The sequence below is a fragment of the Musca autumnalis genome, unplaced genomic scaffold, assembly GCF_047663935.1.
Source record: "Musca autumnalis isolate F117 unplaced genomic scaffold, ASM4766393v1 scaffold_4, whole genome shotgun sequence".
Taxonomy (NCBI): domain Eukaryota; kingdom Metazoa; phylum Arthropoda; class Insecta; order Diptera; family Muscidae; genus Musca; species Musca autumnalis.
Window position 1 is genome coordinate 39359141 of NW_027411977.1, and position 19657 is coordinate 39378797.

Below are 19657 nucleotides of genomic sequence, written 5' to 3' on the forward strand. Positions count from 1 at the left end.
AAAGTTGAATGTTTCAACCGAAGTTGGTGTTGTTTCTAAATGAAATCGGCGAGCTATTTTCAAATCTGGTCACGGTTTTTCTCCATCAGCTCTTGTTCTTGAGATATAGCTCAAAATCGGTTTTTACTAGTTTTACTCAGAATTTCGTTATTTTCGGATACAAACAAATATTTTTTTGCGGGTTTTTCGACACTAATATATTAAGAAGGTGTTATACGCTCGATACAATACGTTTTTTGAAATAACTATGGCGAATATATATCATAAAATATAGAAAACATACGATGAATTTTGTAAAAATTGCATATTTTGAGTACTTAAAGCTGTAATTACGTCATCGGGGGAAGTCATAGGAACTTCATATGGTATTCCCAGCAAAATAAATTGGAAGTAGTGCAATGTGGACTAGTTCTGTCACGGCATGTTTTGATGCAGTTCAACTGGAGTCGTGAAAAAGGCACTCCAGTCCTCACATTTTAACCGCATTTGGATGCAATCCAAAGAATCACATCCACTTGTCACATTTTAACAACATCCGGATGCAGTTCAACGGAGTCGTGAAAAAGGCACTCCAATTCCTCACAATTTAACAGCAACCGGATGCAGTCCAAACGGAGTCGTGAAAAAGGCACTCCGTTCGCTACATTTTATTAGCAGTTGTTAGAGATCCCTATATGTACATAAATCAGATTGTACATCTCTACAGGCAGCGGCTTTAATTTTCCAAAAAGAGATAAGCGTGTTAACATGTCCAAACATTTGTTAATACAAACTAAATAATATTTAATATTTAAATAATATTTAATTTGTGAACATTTTTCCGGCAACTCACCAGAAGAAAATTTCCGAATGGAGTGCTGTTGGAGTACGTGTCGAAATCTTAACTGGTGAAATGAATGAAGCAAAAACAGTTCAGCTTGGAACAAATGCAAGCGGAGGAAACACGCATGTTTGCGATTGAATTCAATGGAGAATTTTCATAATTTGTGTTAATGTAATAAAGTTGTTAATATTTTTGTTTTGCATAAATAATAAATGCATTTTATTTGTTCTGGCATATTTTGTAATGGCTTGCACAATTTCCGCAGAATGCCTGTACCAAACACGTGCTTTGGACTGCCTCCTATTCTACCCCAAAGGGTTAGTTAAAATGCAATGCCAAAGGGTCAGTTAAAATGCAGTGCCAAAGGGTTAGTTAAAATGCAGTGCTTTGGAGTGCAACTTTCAGTAGTCACGCTCTTGTAAAAATCATCAGTGAAAATGCATAATTTGATGCACATCCAGATCACTTGTACATATCATTTAACTGCATCTTTGGAGGCAAACATTTTGCTGGGATTCCAGATATGCTCAGGGTGTCTACTATGTAGTCCTGTATTCAAATATATAATATAAAGTTCATAGCGCCCACGATTCGCCCATAACCTAAAAATCGTCATGAAGACTGCCATTGAAAAGTAAATGGCATATTTGGTAATGATATCACAGGTAAATGACTTCCCTTTAGCAGTCTTCATGACGATTTTTAGGTTATGGGCGAATCGTGGGCGCTATGAACTTTATATTATATATTTGAATACAGGACTATATAGTAGACACCCTGAGCATATCCGGAATGCCATATGAAGTTCCTATGACTTCCCCCGATGACGTAATTACAGCTTAAAGTACTCAAAATATGCAATTTTTACAAAATTCATCGTATGTTTTCTATATTTTTTGATATATATTCGCCATAATTATTTCAAAAAACGTTTTGTATCGAGCATATAACATCTTCTTAATATATTAGTGTCGAAAAACCCGCAATAAAATATTTGTTTGTATCCGAAAATAACGAAATTCTGGGTAAAACTAGTAAAAACCTATTTTGAGCTATATCTCAAGAACAAGAGCTGATGGAGAAAAACCGTGACCAGATTTGAAAATAGGTCGCCGATTTCATTTAGAAACAACAACAACTTCGGTTGAAACAAAAGTCGTGTTGACCAGTGTAATAGACATGGGGTATATTCATTAAGGAATTAGCATTTGATAGTGGTATGATATGACATGAAGAAGTAATTCAGATTTCATTGGAAGTTTCTCTCAAAAACAGCTTACAAAGAAACATTTTTAAAATATTTTCTTACAAAACTTGTTAATGATGTACATTCTCTGTTCAGAAACTTGAGAAAATATAAGTTTTAATTTGAAATCTTCAAATATACAAACATTTGTATGAGAAAAAAATATAATAACTAGTTACAGTAGCTTAAAAAATTTTGTTCGACCAAACCCCCCCTGCGTACGTCTCTGGCGTGGACCTATACCGACAAATTTCATATGGAAAGTTTTATAATTCAAATGAGGACTAAATACAAAATGTCAGCAATATCGGAGAAATATTGAGGCCACAACCTTCAAAATACCGGAAATCGGGAGGTGACGTTCTTTGGGGCTATATGAAGGCGTGGACACACACCAAGAAAATTCTGGGGGAACATTTCGTATTCCCAACGAAGGCTAAGTACCACATTTCAGCAATGTCGGTGTTACAACCTACCTACCTACCTGTTACAACGAAACCTATTGATTTTGGTATGTTCGGATAATATTTAGGGGTCGGAATGGGCAAAAAACTTATTTGGGGGAAAAGTCAACGTTTTTTCCAAAGCAAATATCTCAGCATCCATAAGGGGTATACCAAAAGAAAAACCTGCTAATGAATGTAAAAATATCACCTTTCTAACGATGTAAAAGAGTTTGTCGTAGGTGGTCAAACGAAAAAGATATCGCAATAGCCGCAAATAAAACCCAACTTTTCATTTTTTCGATTTTAGTTATAATGACAAATATCACAGCTTTGGTTGGCGACTTTTCAAAAGCAAAGCCTGACTATGAAAGTAGAAAATCCCATTTTTACAATAATGCAAAGTAGGTTGGCGTAGAATCGGTAATACATCCCATTTTTTTATTTTTTTGTACTCACGCCACACATCGCAATTTTCATTGGATCGTCACGAAATTTTGGGCATTAATAGAAGTCCCACATAAGAAAAAACCTATTGCTTTTGGTAATGGCCGGATATTATTCAGGGGTCGGAATGTGAAAAAAAAACGTATTGGGAGAAAAGGCCAACGTTTTATTTCAAAGCGAAAATCTCTCTTCTGTGAAAGGTATATCGAAAGCAAAATCTGGCAAGGAAAGTAGAAAATACCACCTTTACAACGATGTGAAGTAAGTTGTCATAGGTGGTCACACAACAGAGATATCGCAATATTCGGTAATGCATCCCTTTTTCCATTTTTGGTGCAATCACACTACAGGTCTCCCTATTGATATCCTAATCTATATTACAGTTTAATCTAGATTTCCAGCAACAACAGTTTTGAAAACTAGGATAACTATTATCGACGAATAACTGCGGAAGACTAACAAAACTAGAATTCAAACATACACTGTATAATGCTTGTAGTTTGAGTAGTCTATATGTCTTTGTTATTACTAAAGAAATGGCGTGCTTTGCATATTTGATTATTTTCAGTTGTTGCACACCAAGCTTGGCTCTTGAAATAAACTAAAAAAAAACTAGCAACCCAACGACTTTAACGTTTTACTGTCTTCTTTATTATTCTTTTAATACTTAGTTTTTTTACTTATCTCAAGGAAATGATTTTAGGTCTCCACGTTTTTGGGCATTATTACTATTTTATAGTTTAGTCAAGCTCATCTCCAAGGTTCTATACAATTGCCAAAATCATTTACTGACTATATAATGGCCACTGGAGACCATCGATAATCACAGTTCAATTTGTTCTCTTTGACAAACGACAACAACTCAACAAACAACCAAACAAAATGTTCAAATTCTTCGCTATTGTCTTGATGGCCGTCTTCGCCTGTGCTGCTGCCAAACCCGGTGTTGTAGCTCCTTTGGCCTACACTGCTCCCGTTGTTGCTGCTCCAGTTGCTGCCCGTGCCGTCGTCTCTCAAGAATACCATGGTAACTTTGTTGCTCCCTATGTTGCATCTCCCTATGTAGCTGCTCCTTACACTACCTATGCTGCCGCTGCTCCTTATGTTGCTTCTCCATATGTTGCCGCTCCCTACACCACCTACGCTGCCGCTGCTCCTTATGTTGCTGCTCCTTACACCGCCCCCTTGTTCTTGAAGAAGTAAATTGTTATAACTGTCACCCAAAACCCCCGATCAACGATACTCAGGAATTGATTTAGTCAAACTTTTAAAATGCTAAAAAACTAAACAATAAAATATTATAGACCAAAAAAAGCATTTTTGTTTTTTAATTTTATATCAGCCTAAACATATGCCACAATATTAGTGTTAGTTTACTGAAAACTGTTATACAAAGACAGACAATTCCGCATTTCTGAAACGAAATATACAGTTAGTCAACTAAATTATTGCAAACGATGAATATTTAAAAATTTATATTTCTAATTAGGACTTACGACAAGAAATTCATTCAATAATGTTGGTTTTTTGAACATATGTATCTATTGTTAATGACAACATCAAGTCCATAAATAAACAATAAACAAATAGGTTTGAAATAACAAAACTAACGGGCAAAAAGGAAAGGTACCTGGTTTTTGTGGAGTCAACTAATTAATTGCAAATAAAATAATAGTAACCTCTCAAAAAGTATTGCAAAAATCCCTTAAAAAGTATTGCAAAATACCATTGGAATATGACATTCCGAAACTTATTTATTAAATTAGAGACGTTTACAAGCTTTTATTGATGCCCAAGGTGGGCATACGAAATATTAGAACCAACTTTTCGAAAAATACCGTGAAAGACTGAAAAGTTGCGAATTTTGCAAATTTTTAGTTGACAGTACAAATATTCTCCTTTTTATACCCTACACCACCTTGTGCTAAGGGGTATTATGTCTTTTTGCATTAGCTTGTAACATGCGAAAAGAAACGAGATATACCCATAGTTCCTTTAAGGGATATACATAAAATCATTTTGTGAGTCGATTTACGCATGTACGTCTGTCCGTGTATTTTTGTAAGCAAAGTACAGGTCGCATTTATTGTCCGATTCGCATGAAAATTGGGGAAGATAGTTTTTTTGGCAAAAGGACCAACGCTATTTATTTTGGTAAAAATCGGTTCAGATTTTGATATAGCCCCCATATATAGCTTCGCCCGATTTAAGGCGTTTGGTGCACGAAACACGCTATATATGTCCGATTTCAATGAAATTAAGAACGTTTGACGGTATTTAGTCTAGAAATAAATGTGCCAAATTATATAGAAATCGGTTCAAGTTTGGATATAGCTCCCATATATATTCTCGGTCGATTTTAGGTATATGATGTACGAAACGCGCTATATATGTACGGTTCAATAAAATTTGGAATGTTTACCGGGATTTGACATAGAAATAAGTGTGCTAAATTATATCGAAATCGGTTCAGATATTTTAGGCAGATTTGAGGTATTTGATGCACGAAACACGCTATATTTGTCAGATTTCAGTGAAATTTGGAATGTGTGACGGAATATAGACCAAATTCCCTCACACATTCCATATTTTACATATTCACAGTCGTGTAGGGTATTATATAGTCGGCCCGCCCGACTTTGATACTTTCCTTACTGGTTTAATTTTAAGAAAATTTTTTAGTGAAATTTAGCTACTTTTTTTAATTAATTCTCTTTTAAGTTGAGCTGTTAGTCCTTAGATATACATTGAAAAATTAGGAGTCTACCGAAGTCCCACGCATCCAACCATTACGCTACATTTCACGGGTGGTTAAGCCGATCTTTAGGCGTATTAGGATGTTTTTGTGGCAGACGAAGGTAAAGCTTGGTAACTAGTATATATATCGAACTTCATTAGATAAATGTATATGCGAAATTATGTCAGTTAATTGAAACTCCAAACTTTTCCTATAGTCCTGCTTTGGTAATCCCATTTTTCAATGTTCACAAATACTAAGGTAAGTTTTATTCCTACGTCATTAGTACTTGCTCTTCTATATCAGAAGATTTTGATCATCAATTATTGCCTACTAATGTTTTGACAAGTTGATGGTGGCTCAGAACGCTAAGACGCCGGCGATCTTGACACTCAGTTGTCGGAGACTCAGGTTCGAATCCCAGCCCTGGGTCCAAAATATGGTCTTAGTAATATTTTGTCCAAACATAGTTTAAGTTTGAAGATAAGCCATATCGGTCCACTCCTTCAAGTACCTCCCCCACCAAAAGTTCAAAAATGTTCGGAAAAATTGTTCGTACGGTAACTCTTGAATTGGCCGAATTGGTCTATACTTTACACATCCTAATATATCTACCAGATATAGATCAGGTTTAAATATAGACTATATTTGTCCACTCCATCCGGTACCTCCCACACAAAATTCCGGATAAGTTCACTTTAAGACCTAATATCGAATCACTTTTTGTTGAAGCAACTTGCATTCGCTGCCTCAATTACGATGGTAAAAGTTTTTTAGGGGCAAGTCCATACTTCTTGAGCAAACAGCCCGAAGAGTGTAAAAATCCCCTATGGCACCATATGTTGAGGCTGGAGATCCACTTCCATAACGGTCAATGTCGATCCATTCCTTTTAGTATCTACTACGCAAAACTTTTGATCTTTAATCCTAATCAACATTTTTTTGGTTGAAACCCCCAAAATACATACGTATTTTGGGAAAAAATTGCTTCAATATACACAGGCTGAGGGTATATCTCTGTCGGCAAAGCCGACTGATACTTTTTTACTTGTTTTTATCTACGTTGGAAGTAAAACCCTTACTTACTTACTTACTTAGTTGGCCCATTACAGAACATTTGTTCCATAGACCGAACTAAGAAAAGATCTCCATTCCTCTCTGTTTTTCGCTGGACTTTTTGGAATACCGCGCCTTTCCATTTCTTCATCCACTTGTGTGCTCCATCGAAGCTTAGGCCTGCCGATTCTGCGTGCACCGCCATGTGGCATGTATTCATACGCCTTTTTAGCGGGTTCATCATCGCTCATTCTCATGATATGGCCTAGCCAACGCAATCGTTGCATCTCGATACGTTTAACTATATGCATGTCTTTGTATAGCTTATATAGCTCGTGGTTCATACGACGTCGATATTCACCGTCAACGCAAATCGGCCCATAGATCTTTCGAAGAATTTTCCTCTCAAACACACCAAGCACTGCCTTATTTGCTTGCGCAAGTACCCATGCTTCGGAGCCATACATTAGCACGGGTAGTATCAGCGTTTTGTATAGTGTTATTTTTGTTTGACGAGATGTGGCTTTGTTTTTAAATTGCTTACTTAATCCATAGTAGCATCTGTTGGCCAATACAATTCTTCTTCTTATTTCACAACTGATGTTGTTTGTTGTGTTTATGGCAGTGCCGAGGTAGACGAAGTCTTTAACTACCTCAAAATTATAGGTACCAACTTCTAAGGTTGGTCCGAGCTCTATGGACGCTTTGCGCGTCGACACCATCAATTTGGTCTTTTCGCCGTTTACCGCCAGACCCACTTTCGCAGATTCTGCTTCGACCTTCCTAAAGGTATCAGTTACTTCCTTTACTGATCGTCCCATGATGTCTATGTCATCAGCATAGGCAAGTAACATGTGGCTATTGGTGTAAATAGTGCCATTTCTTTTGACATTTGCATCTCGTATTACCTTTTCCAGCAAAATGTTGAATAGGTCACACGAAAGGCTGTCTCCTTGTCTGAAACCTCTTTTGGTACAAAATTCTTCGGAGAGGTTCTTTACAATTTTAACTGAGGACCTAGTATCAGTTAGAGTCATCTTACAAAGCCGGATGAGCTTTGCGGGAATACCAAATTCAGACATTGCATGGAATACCTTTGATCGGAGGGGACTGTCGAATGCTGCTTTATAATCGACAAAAAGGTGAAATGTGTCGATCTGCATCTCTTGGGTCTTCTCTAGGATTTGCCGCAGGGTAAATATCTGGTCAATGGTGGACTTGCCAGGTCTAAAGCCACATTGGTATGGTCCAATTATCTCGTTGACCATAGGCTTTATTCGTTCGCACAATATCCCTGACACTATCTTATAGGCAATAGGGAGTAGACTTATGCCCCTATAGTTGGAGCATACAGTCTTATCGCCTTTCTTGTGGACGGGACATAGGATGCTCAGGTTCCAATCGTCGGGTACGCGTTCTTCCTTCCAGATGGTGCTAACTAGCTGATGCATACACCTTATCAGCGCGTCGCCTCCGGTTTTAAACAGCTCGGCTGGTAAGCCATCGGCTCCTGCTGCTTTATTATTCTTCAGCCGGTTGATTGCTGTTTTTACCTCATCTTGGCCGGCTGGTATACATTCTATACCATCTTCTGGGATTGGATCTGCGGTATCATCGTCTTCGCCACTATTGGATACCAGCAGATTGGAGAAATGTTCCTTCCATATCCTGAGCACGCTGTCTGTATCTGTTACCAGATTACCTTGCTGGTCTCTACAGGAGGATGTGCCTGTACCAAAGCCATCTGTTTGATGTTTCACTCTTTGGTAGAATTTTCGGACTTCATTCTGGCTCCTGTACATCTCGAATTTTTCACACTCCCGCTTTTCCATTTCTCTCTTTTTCTTGCGGAAAACACGTTTCTCTTCTCTCCTTTTCTCCCGATATCTCTCTCGTGCGCTACACGTTGCTACTGATTGTAAAGTAGCTCTATATGCCGCATTTTTATCTTCGGTAGCATACCATGAATTCCTTTGTGGAGGTCTCTGGAATCCAAGTATGGATTTTGCGGCTGTTTGCATGGAGTGGGCAATATTTTGCCATTGTGTTGTTATGTTATCGGCACAAGGAGTGCTCGCGTTAAGCAATTGGGCTAGTTGAGTGGAATATGCTGTGGCTATCTGTTGTGTTTGCAGCCTATCGATGTCCAACTTCCGCGTTGTGTCTGTTCGTGCTTTATTTGCAACGTTTAGACGGGTACGTACCTTTGCTGCAACAAGATAGTGGTCTGAATCAATGTTTGCGCCTCGGAACGATCGTACATCCAACACGCTGGATGAATGTCTTCCATCTATCACAACATGATCAATTTGATTACTTGTTCTTTGATCTGGGGACAGCCAGGTGCCCTTATGAATATCGAGATGCTTAAATCTGGTACTGCTAACTACCATGTTTTTTGCAGCTGCAAAGTCTATCAGCCTCATACCATTGTCAGATGTTTCACTGTGGAGACTGAATTTCCATCAGTCGGCCAAAGATATTCTCCTTTCCAATTTTGGCATTAAAATCGCCTAGAATGATTTTAATGTCATAGGCAGGGCAACGGTTCTAAGCGCTCGTAAAATATATCTTTGGTCTGTTCGTCCTTTTCTTCAGTGGGAGCATGAGCGCAAATAAAGCTGATATTGAAGAATTTAGCTTTTATTCGAATTGCAGCAAGTCTTTCATTCACTGGGGTGAAGCTGGATACCAGATGTTTTAATCTCCGACTAACTACGAATCCGCAACCAAACTCATGCTTTACGTCATGGCAGCAATAATACAGTGCGTCACCTTTAGGTGTTGTTGTGACGCCTTTCCCAATCCATCGTATTTCCTCTATGGCAGTAATATCGGCCTTGTACTTTTCAAGTACGTCTGCCAATTCGAAGACTGCACCTTCTCTATAAAGAGTGCGAACATTCCAGGTGCAGATTCGCAGATCATGGTCCTTAAAACGTTTGCGGGGTTCGTCAACTTTAGAGGGGTTTGTTTTTCTTTTCTTTCGTTTTTTCATAGTAGGCTGTTTTTTTCTAGGGGAGGGTTACTAACCCGACGCCCAAACCCTTACCCTTACCGACTGAATTTCGACGGTATAGGTCCACGTTTCGATATAGTCCCCATAGAACGGTACCTCCCGATTTTCATAATTGTGAAGGATGTGACGTTAATATCCCACCGCAATGACTGAAATTTGTTATTTAGTATTTCATGGGATTATACAATGTTCCAGAAAAGAATTATCAGTATAGGTCCACGTCTTCATATATCCCCCACAGAAGCGTACGGTATTTTTTTAGGTTTTAACCACATTATCCCACTGAAATATCGTAAATTTGGTATTTAGTATTCTTTGAGTATAAAAACTTTACGCCAGAAATTGGTAGGTATAGATCGACGTTTTGATATAGAGCCCCCATAGAACGCTACCTCCCGAATTTCCGTATTTTGAAGGTTAGCGATATTGTTTTACCGAAATTGCTGAAATTTGGTATTAAGTCTTTTTCATAAACGAAAGGAAACTAATTGTTCCATTTTAAAGGGTGTTTTTTTAAGCCCGATAGAACTTGAAATTGTAAAAAATAACACAAAACATCAAATTGTAATCAAATTTTTTTTTATTCGAAAGATCAATACGTGACATTAACATTTGAAAATGATTTCGGGCATATGGGCGCCGCGGCTGTTCTTGACGAAGTGCATTTTGGACGTCCAATTTTTGGTCACTTTTTGGAGCACTGCTGGCCGTATGTCACAAATAACACGAACAATGCTGGCCTCCAAGGCATCAATTGTTGCTGGTTTATCAGCATAAACCAGTGACTTCACGTAGCCCCATAGGAAATAATAGAGAAGTGTCAAATCGCACGACCTTGGAGGCCAATTGGCAGGTCCACTTCTCGAAATCAACTTATCGCCAAATTTTGATTTCAATAAGTCGATGGTTGCGTTCGCCGTATGGCACGTAGCGCCATCCTGTTGAAACCACATCTCCTCCGGATCAATGTCATATTTTCAAACAAAAAACCAGTAAGGAAAGGATCAAAGTCGGGCGGGGCCGACTATATGATACCCTACACCACTGTGAATATGTAAAATATAAATCGGAGCTATATCCAGATCTAAACCGATTTTGAAATAATTTGGCACATTTATTTCCAGACCGAATTCAGTCACACATTCCAAATATCATTGAAATCCGACTTATATAGCGTGTTTGGAGCAGCAAATACGCGAAATCGGCCGAAAATATATATGGGTGCAATATCCAAATCTGAACCGATTTCGATATAATTTGGCACATTTATTTCTAGACTGAATTCAGTCACACATTCCAAATTTCATCGAAATCGGAAATATATAGCGTGTTTGGTACAGAAAATACGTGAAATCGGCCGAAAATATATATGGGAGCTATGTCCAAATCTGAACCGATTTCGATATAATTTGGCACACTTATTTCTATACCAAATTCAGTCAAACATTCCAAATTTCATTAAAATCGGACGTATATAGCGTGATTGGTACATCACATACGAGAAATCGGCGAACATATATATGGGAGCTATACCCAAATCTGAACCGATTTCGATATAATTTGGCACATTTATTTTTAGACCAAATTCAGTCACACATTCCAAATTTCATCGAAATCGGACATGTATAGCGTGTGTGTTACAGAAAATACGTGAAATCGGCCGAAAATATATATGGGGGCTATACCAAAACATGGACCGATATAGCCCATCTTCGAACTTGATCTTCCGACGGCTAAAAAAATGGTATTCCCCAATTTTCAGCGAAATCGGTCAACAAATGCGACCTGTACGTTGCGAACGGACGGACGGACGGACGGACGGACATGCATAAATCGACTCAGAAAGTGATTCTATGTATATCCCTAGAAGGAACTATGGGTCTATCTCGCTTCCTTTTGTATGTTACATACAAATGCACTAACACATAATACCCCTTACCACATAGTGGTGTAGGGTATAATCATTGATCATGGTGCGGTAACGATCTCCATTGACCGTAACGCGAGCTCCGGCCTCATTTTTGAAGAAATAAGGTCCGATGATGCCACCAGCGTGAAAACCGCACCATACGGTGCATTTTCTGGATGTAATGGAGTCTATAGGGTCTCTTGTGGATTGGTCTCACTCCATATGCGGCAATTTTGCTTATTAACAAACCCGTTAAGCCAAAAATGCGCCTCATCGCTATACACAATTTTGCGATAAAACAACGACGGCTGATTTTCAAAGTAAATTTGGATAATTTCGTAGCGTTGTTCAAGCGTGAGTCTATTCATGATGATTTGTCAGAGTATACTGAAACAAATAAAAAAAGTTTCATCAAAATTTAATTTTTTGTGTTACTTTTTACAATTTAAAGTTCTATCTAGCTTAAAAAACACCCTGTACTTTAATACCACTCCTGGTGGAGGGTATAATAAGTTCGGCCCGGCCGAACTTAATGCCGTTCTTACTTGTTTTAATTGTTGTTATATACATGTATGTATATATGCATTTTCGTACAAAAAACGGACAACGAAAAATGTATGTTACGAAAATATGTACACATTTACTTTCGAAGTTAAATCAATGATGGCAGCTACTGCTCTGACAAAATTGACTGAATTTACCCTAAAAACTGGCATACGTGTGTGTATCATGAATGATCATAACAAATTTAGTTAGGATATGGCTAGTTGCTTCGATTTCAAGGGTTAATTCAGTAAATATTGTTAGAGCAGGAGTAGCTGTCTTCATTATAGTATGTAGAACCATGCCAAAATCATGGATGTTAGGACTCGTATGTCAGATATATATTCACTGGACAATAGCCGTAGATTATCCCGCATTTTCACATACAATATCAGGATCCTATCCTTATCCTGATGGAGTTATTTAAGTTTATAATACTAAAATACGTAATTTTACAAAGTCGGATATGGGTTATCAATATTTCGCTATATATATTCACCATAGATATTACAAAAACAATTTGGATCGAGCACACATAATCTTCTGAAAGAATTTATTAAGAAAAAGCATCAATAAAATATATTTTGTGACCGCAAATAAAGAAAATGTGAATAAAAATGGTAGAATATGGTAGAATATGGTAGAATATGGTCCTAAATCATATATAAAAACCGAAAGCTTCTGGAGATGTTAAATATTATAGCTACAAATTTCTTTTGTTCAGAGACTCATAATGAAATTTGATTTGGATTATTTCTTCTTTTGACACAATCCCCAAAAAGTGAAGCATTTTAGGAGATTTTGACTCAGCATGGAATAAATTTTAATAAAGAGTCTAAAAGTTTAACAAATAATTTCTACCTATAATATCTAATTTTGTAACTTCAATTTCGTAACAAAGTTTTTTACTTAGGTATCTAGTTTGTTCCGGGACTTAATGTGAAATTTTGTGTAGAATATTTCTTCTTTTAACATCTTTCGTCTAAAACTAAATTTCATGTTACTATCATGAATCAACTCGAAAAAAGAAAAAAAAAATATTCAAAAAATATTTGGGTGTTTAGTTGGCAAACTTGATGTATATATTTTCTTGATATATATTGTAAATACATATTTCTTTTATTCGGCGACTTATATTGAAATTCAATGGAGAATATTTTTGTCTTTGACGTCTTCTGTCTAGAATGAAGTTTTGTGGGACAAAACATAGTAAACTCAGATAAAGTACAACATTAGCCCTAAAACATGATTATACTTTTGGCAGATTCCTGGCGTTTAGGTACGTTTTGGTGTATTCGGGGACCTATAGTTAAATTTTATGACAAATATATATGTAGAATATTTTGATCTGATACGATCGCATTTTAAATGAGTTTTTAAACGTTTTTGAAAAGAAAGGGACCAAAAAGGCCAGTTTAGTGACTCGCACGAGGGTTAACTTGTTATAAAAAGATCCCCGCATTGTTCTCAGTAATATTGCCAAGGACACTTTATACCTAAAATGCAAGGATCCCAAGGAATCTGATGTCGAATATTTCAAAACCTGTAGAAATGGACGGAAATTGCCACGCGTATTTAGGTTACTTCCCGACGTAAACTTTCAAAACGCCGATACACGTGTCTTCTTTTTTTCGGTCCTCTTTCATAATCTGTGCGGGGTTTCTTGTAATTTTGAAAAAAGTTCAATTTTGTTGTACAGGTAATTAGATCGCTTTAGTCCGTAAGAGAAAAGAAGGTTACAGACAAAATCTGTTGATAAATTTAAAATCCTCCTCGGTTTGACAATGTACCGAAGAAGTGAGGTAGAAAATACATATTTATGAATTGTCCATAAAATGTTGTCATTAAATATAATTACGACGGGTCAGCAACGCGGACCAATTTCTGTTAGTTCCTAATAAAACAATTTATGTATTTAATACTAAATTTCGCTGACATTTCTCCCTATTGGCATTATTTTATTACACATTAATAGATTAAATCAGGGACGTACGCAGGATTTCATTTCGGGGTGGGGGGGGGGGGTCCAACATGACCAAAAATCATGAAATTAAAAAATGTTGTGTATATGAAATATTGACACAAAGTATATAATTTCAATAGAGATAGTTTACAACATTATATATATAAGTTTGAAATTTGGAACAGAGTAAAATGCAGCATATCATAATACGTTCAGTATAGTCCCCATACCGCCTGGTATTTTGAAGTTTTTAACCAAATTCTCCAACAGAATTGACGCAATAACTAAAAAATCTTTCAAATGAATAATACTTATGTAGGATTACGTTTTGGTGTATCCCAGAATTTTTAACCACAGTAGCTATTATTTGGCATTTTCGCTTCTATTTCAATGATTTACAATATTTCTTATTCTCCAAAGTACATAGTCCCATTAAAAAAGTTTTGTGTTATTTTTGCCTTATTAAGTTATCAATTGGACACATTTTACCGCGAGGACTGATGCTGATAAGAAGATCTATCTAAAAAACCTATTAATGTTATTTGTATACCATTAATTAATTGGAATAAATAACTCCAAAAAAAGAATAACTCGAATCACCGAGTGCAGATTAGACTTGTAGCGAACATTTCCAATCAAACATTGCCAGCTATTGTAAGAAAATAATATTCTTTTATGTCATAAAAACACGAAAACTTTACTATTTTACCAGAAGTTTATTTATGGTCTGTTCCAGTACTGCAAGAATCAACTCATTTTCAGTAGTAAAAATTTGTAGATTCTTGAAGGTTCTGGAACAAGCATTTAGAACAGAAAACATTTTTATCAGGAGTCGGGCGATACCAACCACGATTCATATACTCCGAATTCTACACGCAGTACTGTTTGAGACTACGAAACCCACATTCGGGCTCGGCAAAATTTTAGCTAAGTCCTGACAAAATAGGTTAATTTGGAAAAACTCCATCTGATATCCCAATGGTTGTTCCGCCTTATTTCTACCTTAATTATACGATTAGATGTTTATGAACTCGATGACATTTAAAACTTTCCAAGGACTATGACCAAAGATTATGCACTTCAAGTAAAAAAGAATCAGTGTTAAAAGTATAGACTTTAATCTATAGACAGATCGAATACGGGCTTCATAACCAATATCTCTGTCCTAAAAATTGTGTAGTCAGGGAGTTTCAGAATTTCGTTTCCTTTTTAGGACGTATACACTTTCCGACAAAAATATCGAAACATTTGGGTATAAAACTTCACGATTGTGAGAGTTGCGAATAAATGTTTATGTTGTGATCATAAATTTGACGTCGATAAGAGCGCAAAAGTTTTGCACTTTTGTGGAGAAGATACCTGCAAGAATGGTCCACTTTGGAAGTGGACCTAACTTTGGAAGTCATTCCTTTTGATAGTTATCGTGACAATCCGCCATTTTAGTTGGTCATGGTAAGATTTAGAGCTTTTGAACCGTTATGTCAGGAAGCATCGACTTACCCAAGAAAAATAGAATATCGCTGTAAACAAGACCGCAAGGAGTAGCATTGGCAAACATGTCCAATGGATTCTCGAACAGCCCTTATATTGCACTTATTTTGAAATTTTGTGAAGGAAGTATCCGAAGATATTGTCCCATATAGACTCTCTTGGTACTTGATATATATATGTACGTCCGAAAGCAAATTTTAGAATGTTCAAAGTTTCGGTGAAATCGGATATTGAAATTTTGTATGGGAGGTAACGGAAGGAGTGAACCGATATAATCCATATTCGAACTTAATCTATGTCTCGAAGAAATCGATTTGGACCTTCGACAAAGGTAGACTTCTGAGAAAAAAGGAGTTGACCGATATGACTTTAAGTTTGGTTGAGAGTTATCATGCGCTCGAGCCAGACAGACGAAATAATTGGGCTGAATCGACACCAAATTATTTGAAGCGGATTTTGTCGAAACATATGAGAAGTCCAAGGCCATTATTTCGATGAGGTACATTTTTATCGTTAGCCTAATACCCGAAATTACAGCAGATTTTAATACCATGTAACCAATGTTTGAGCATTAATTTTGTTTGCGGTTGTTTTCAGCTACAACTTTGTTAATGATAGGAAAAAATGCAGTTGGGTATGCTACTTATAGCAGATATTAGCACTTTATGACGCACAACAATAAATTTTTCTCCATAAAATAAATATTAAAAAATTAAGGTATTAAAACAATTCTCTTATTGGTTTTAGACATATGCTCCACGGAAAACACTTGATATATCGTAAATTTTGTCCAGTAAACATGTCATTTCATGCACTTCCAATCCGCACAATACTAAACACGTAATATTTTGAATATAGAATGAGTTTAAAGCCTCAAGACCTTTATATTTATTATAGAATTCCTCGACCCTTTATCATTTGATAATGAAGGTACATGAGAAAAAGAAGTAATACAGATTTCACTGGAAGTTTTCTCAAAAAGAGTATTCAAACAAAAAATTTTAAATATTTTTTAGACAACGTGTTCATAAAGTAAATGTTTAGTACATGACATTCATAACAATCTATGTTTCCATTTGAAAATTACAAAAGTAAAAAATTATTTTAGTGAAAAAACGTAATAATTTCTTAATGTAGCTCAAAATTTTTAGTCGACCAAACCATTCCGGGGGGCTCGGGCCCCCAGTGCCCCCCCCCCTGCGTACGTCACTGGATTAAATTATTTGCACCAACAACAGTATTCCAACCTGTGACAATTATCATCGAAGATGGAAGACTTACAAATCTAAAATTCAACCACTTACTGTATAATGCTTATAGTTTCAGCCGTCTGTATGTCTACGTTATTACTAAAGAAATGACGTGTTTTGAATACTTAATTTTTTTTTAGTTGTTACCAAACTTAACTCTTGTACTTAACTAAAGAAACTATCAACTCAATTGCTTTAACGTTTAACCGTGTTCTTTATTATTATTTTAATATTTATTTTTGTTTTGGAACATTTCTGAAGGAAATGATTTTATATCTCTTAGCTTTTTGGGTATTACTACTATTTTATAATTTAGTCAATGCTCATCTCCAAGGTTCTATACATTTGTTAAAATCAGTAACTGACTATATAATGGCCACTGCAGACCGTCGATAATCACAGTTCAATTTGTTCTCTTTGACAAACGACAACAACTCAACAAACAACCAAACAAAATGAAATTCTTCGCTATTGTCTTGATGGCCGTCTTCGCCTGTGCTGCTGCCAAACCCGGTGTTGTAGCTCCTTTGGCCTATACCGCTCCCGTAGTTGCTGCTCCAGTTGCTGCCCGTGCCGTCGTCTCTCAAGAATACCATGGTAACTTTGTTGCTCCCTATGTTGCATCTTCCTATGTAGCTGCTCCTTACACCACCTATGCTGCCGCTGCTCCTTATGTTGCTTCTCCCTATGTTGCCGCTCCCTACACCACCTACGCTGCCGCTGCTCCTTATGTTGCTGCCCCCTACACCGCCCCCTTGTTCTTGAAGAAGTAAATTGTTACAACTGTCGCCCAAAACCCCGATCAACGATACTCAGGAATTGATTTAGTAAAATTTTGTTAAATAATAAAAAAACTAAAAAATGTTATAAAACGAAAACAAAACTCAAAATCAAGTTTATTTATTTCATTTGCCTAAAAATATGCAACGGAATATAGTAATATTTTGATGGAACAAAACTGTTATAAAAATAATGTACTAATTTGAACTCTTTTTTCGATAACATAAAGGAAAAAATTTTATTGTAGTAAAAACAAATCAAGTATAGGATTGGTAATCCTTATTATTTCACTGATATAACGAATTCCACAAAAATTTATGAAAATCTGCTGGGATTTTAATATTAGATATAACATAGGGCCCAAATTACCTATAATTGGTCATATCGACACCTCCAAATAATAGTATGCTAAGTCTAAAAAGTGAGTTTTGCAGGAGAAGCTCTCAAAGTTTGGAAATTTTTTTGAACTTCAGTACTATGCTAAGTCAATATTTGTTTATAACTTCTGTTCGGATTGACCGATCATTACCAAAATTAGACAGAATTTAAGTTAAAGGACGTTCGACACCTCCAAATAATAGTTTGCTAATTCTGAAAAGCGAGTTTTGCAGGACAAGCTCTAAAAGTTTGGAAATTTCTTTGACCTTCAGTACTATGCTAATTAAATATTTGTTTATAACTTCTGTTCAGATTGTCCGATCATTACCAAAATTTGACAGAATTTAAGTTAAAGGACGTTAAATATAAAAATGTAAAGAACTTCAAAACATGCTAAGTCGACTTAGCATACTATTGTTTGGAGGCGTCGATATATGCATATTAGAGCAATATCAAAATCTGACCCGATTTTCATAAAGTTTTGTAGGATTCGATTATAGCCACAGCAATTAACTAGCAAAATAATTGTGGCATGTGGGACGATTTTCTGAAATTCGCCCTTGGCCCCGATGCAAAGTACAGTGTTGTGCATATCAAAAGCAACAAATCTAGGATTTTGCAGTAATTCAATTTTTGGATCCGTTACAATTTTTAAAAATGTAATATATTGTGGCCAGTTGTTCTTTATTATGTACAGAGAGCTTCCAACAAGTTGTTTTTGTACCTTGTCGTTGGATGGGATAACAACAACAATAATATTGGCTGATCCTCGAGATCGGGGATTGCAAAACAAAAGCAACAATAGAATATTATTAAAAATTGTAGTGTCATCGGTGTTAATTAACTGTACTTTTGACTTAAATTTGCCTTTTGAGTCATGGTAGTGTCATTTTAGAAAGGATTTGCATTTGTTATCCTAACAGGGTTGCCACTTTCTACCACTTTTCCCATGGTCTGGGGAAAATCTCATAATACCCTCAAATCAAAATTTTTTCCCCTCATATAAACATTTAAATTTTAAAATATTCATTCGGAAAGTGGATTAATATCAACCGTTCTTTTGTTTGCCGCATAATAAAAAGTTAAAAAATCAAATATTGGTAAACACAATACATCCTTGTGTAAACCGCTCAAGTCCATCGGCACATTTTGGCGGAAAGCGTTGGGGAAACTTTAAAAATAACGCTAATAGGAACTTCCAAGAATTAGTTGGGGCTCTTATTTCCGATATATGACCTAGAGTACTTCGCAGAAGAAGTTTTGAAAACAATTTGAAAAGTTATACACTGGTCAAGAAACCATTGACATACCCAAAGTAAGACAATTTATGAAACACTGGTAGAAAATGCAATGTTTTATATGGTTTAAGCGACCCAATAAGATTTTTTTATTTTATTTTCAATAAATTATATTAAAAATAAGATTTAATGACAAAAATTATAAAAAACCTGTATGATTTAGCCATATGAGGATATTTTACTCACTGTTGGTTGAAACTATGGGTTCTTGACCGTTGTGTTGTTTGAGTTGGGAGCTGTATAACTTCTCAAATTGGTTTCAAAACTTCCTCTG

At 36.2% G+C, this 19657-nt stretch overlaps 3 protein-coding genes across 3 annotated transcripts in view; 2 read left to right on the forward strand and 1 right to left on the reverse strand.

Annotated features, from left to right (window-relative positions):
- Nucleotides 1-19657, reverse strand: part of LOC141403684 (uncharacterized) — a 291242-nt gene that overhangs the window by 25827 nt on the left and 245758 nt on the right. The gene's annotated exons all lie outside the window — the stretch shown is intronic.
- Nucleotides 3803-4257, forward strand: LOC141403411 (uncharacterized). The gene has a single exon (XM_073985780.1). The coding sequence runs from the start codon at nucleotides 3842-3844 to the stop codon at nucleotides 4160-4162; it is 321 nt and encodes a 106-aa protein (XP_073841881.1). The 5' UTR covers nucleotides 3803-3841; the 3' UTR covers nucleotides 4163-4257.
- LOC141403955 (uncharacterized) lies at nucleotides 17359-17700 on the forward strand. The gene has a single exon (XM_073987080.1). It carries the CDS (start codon nucleotides 17383-17385, stop codon nucleotides 17698-17700), a length of 318 nt encoding a protein of 105 aa, XP_073843181.1. The 5' UTR covers nucleotides 17359-17382.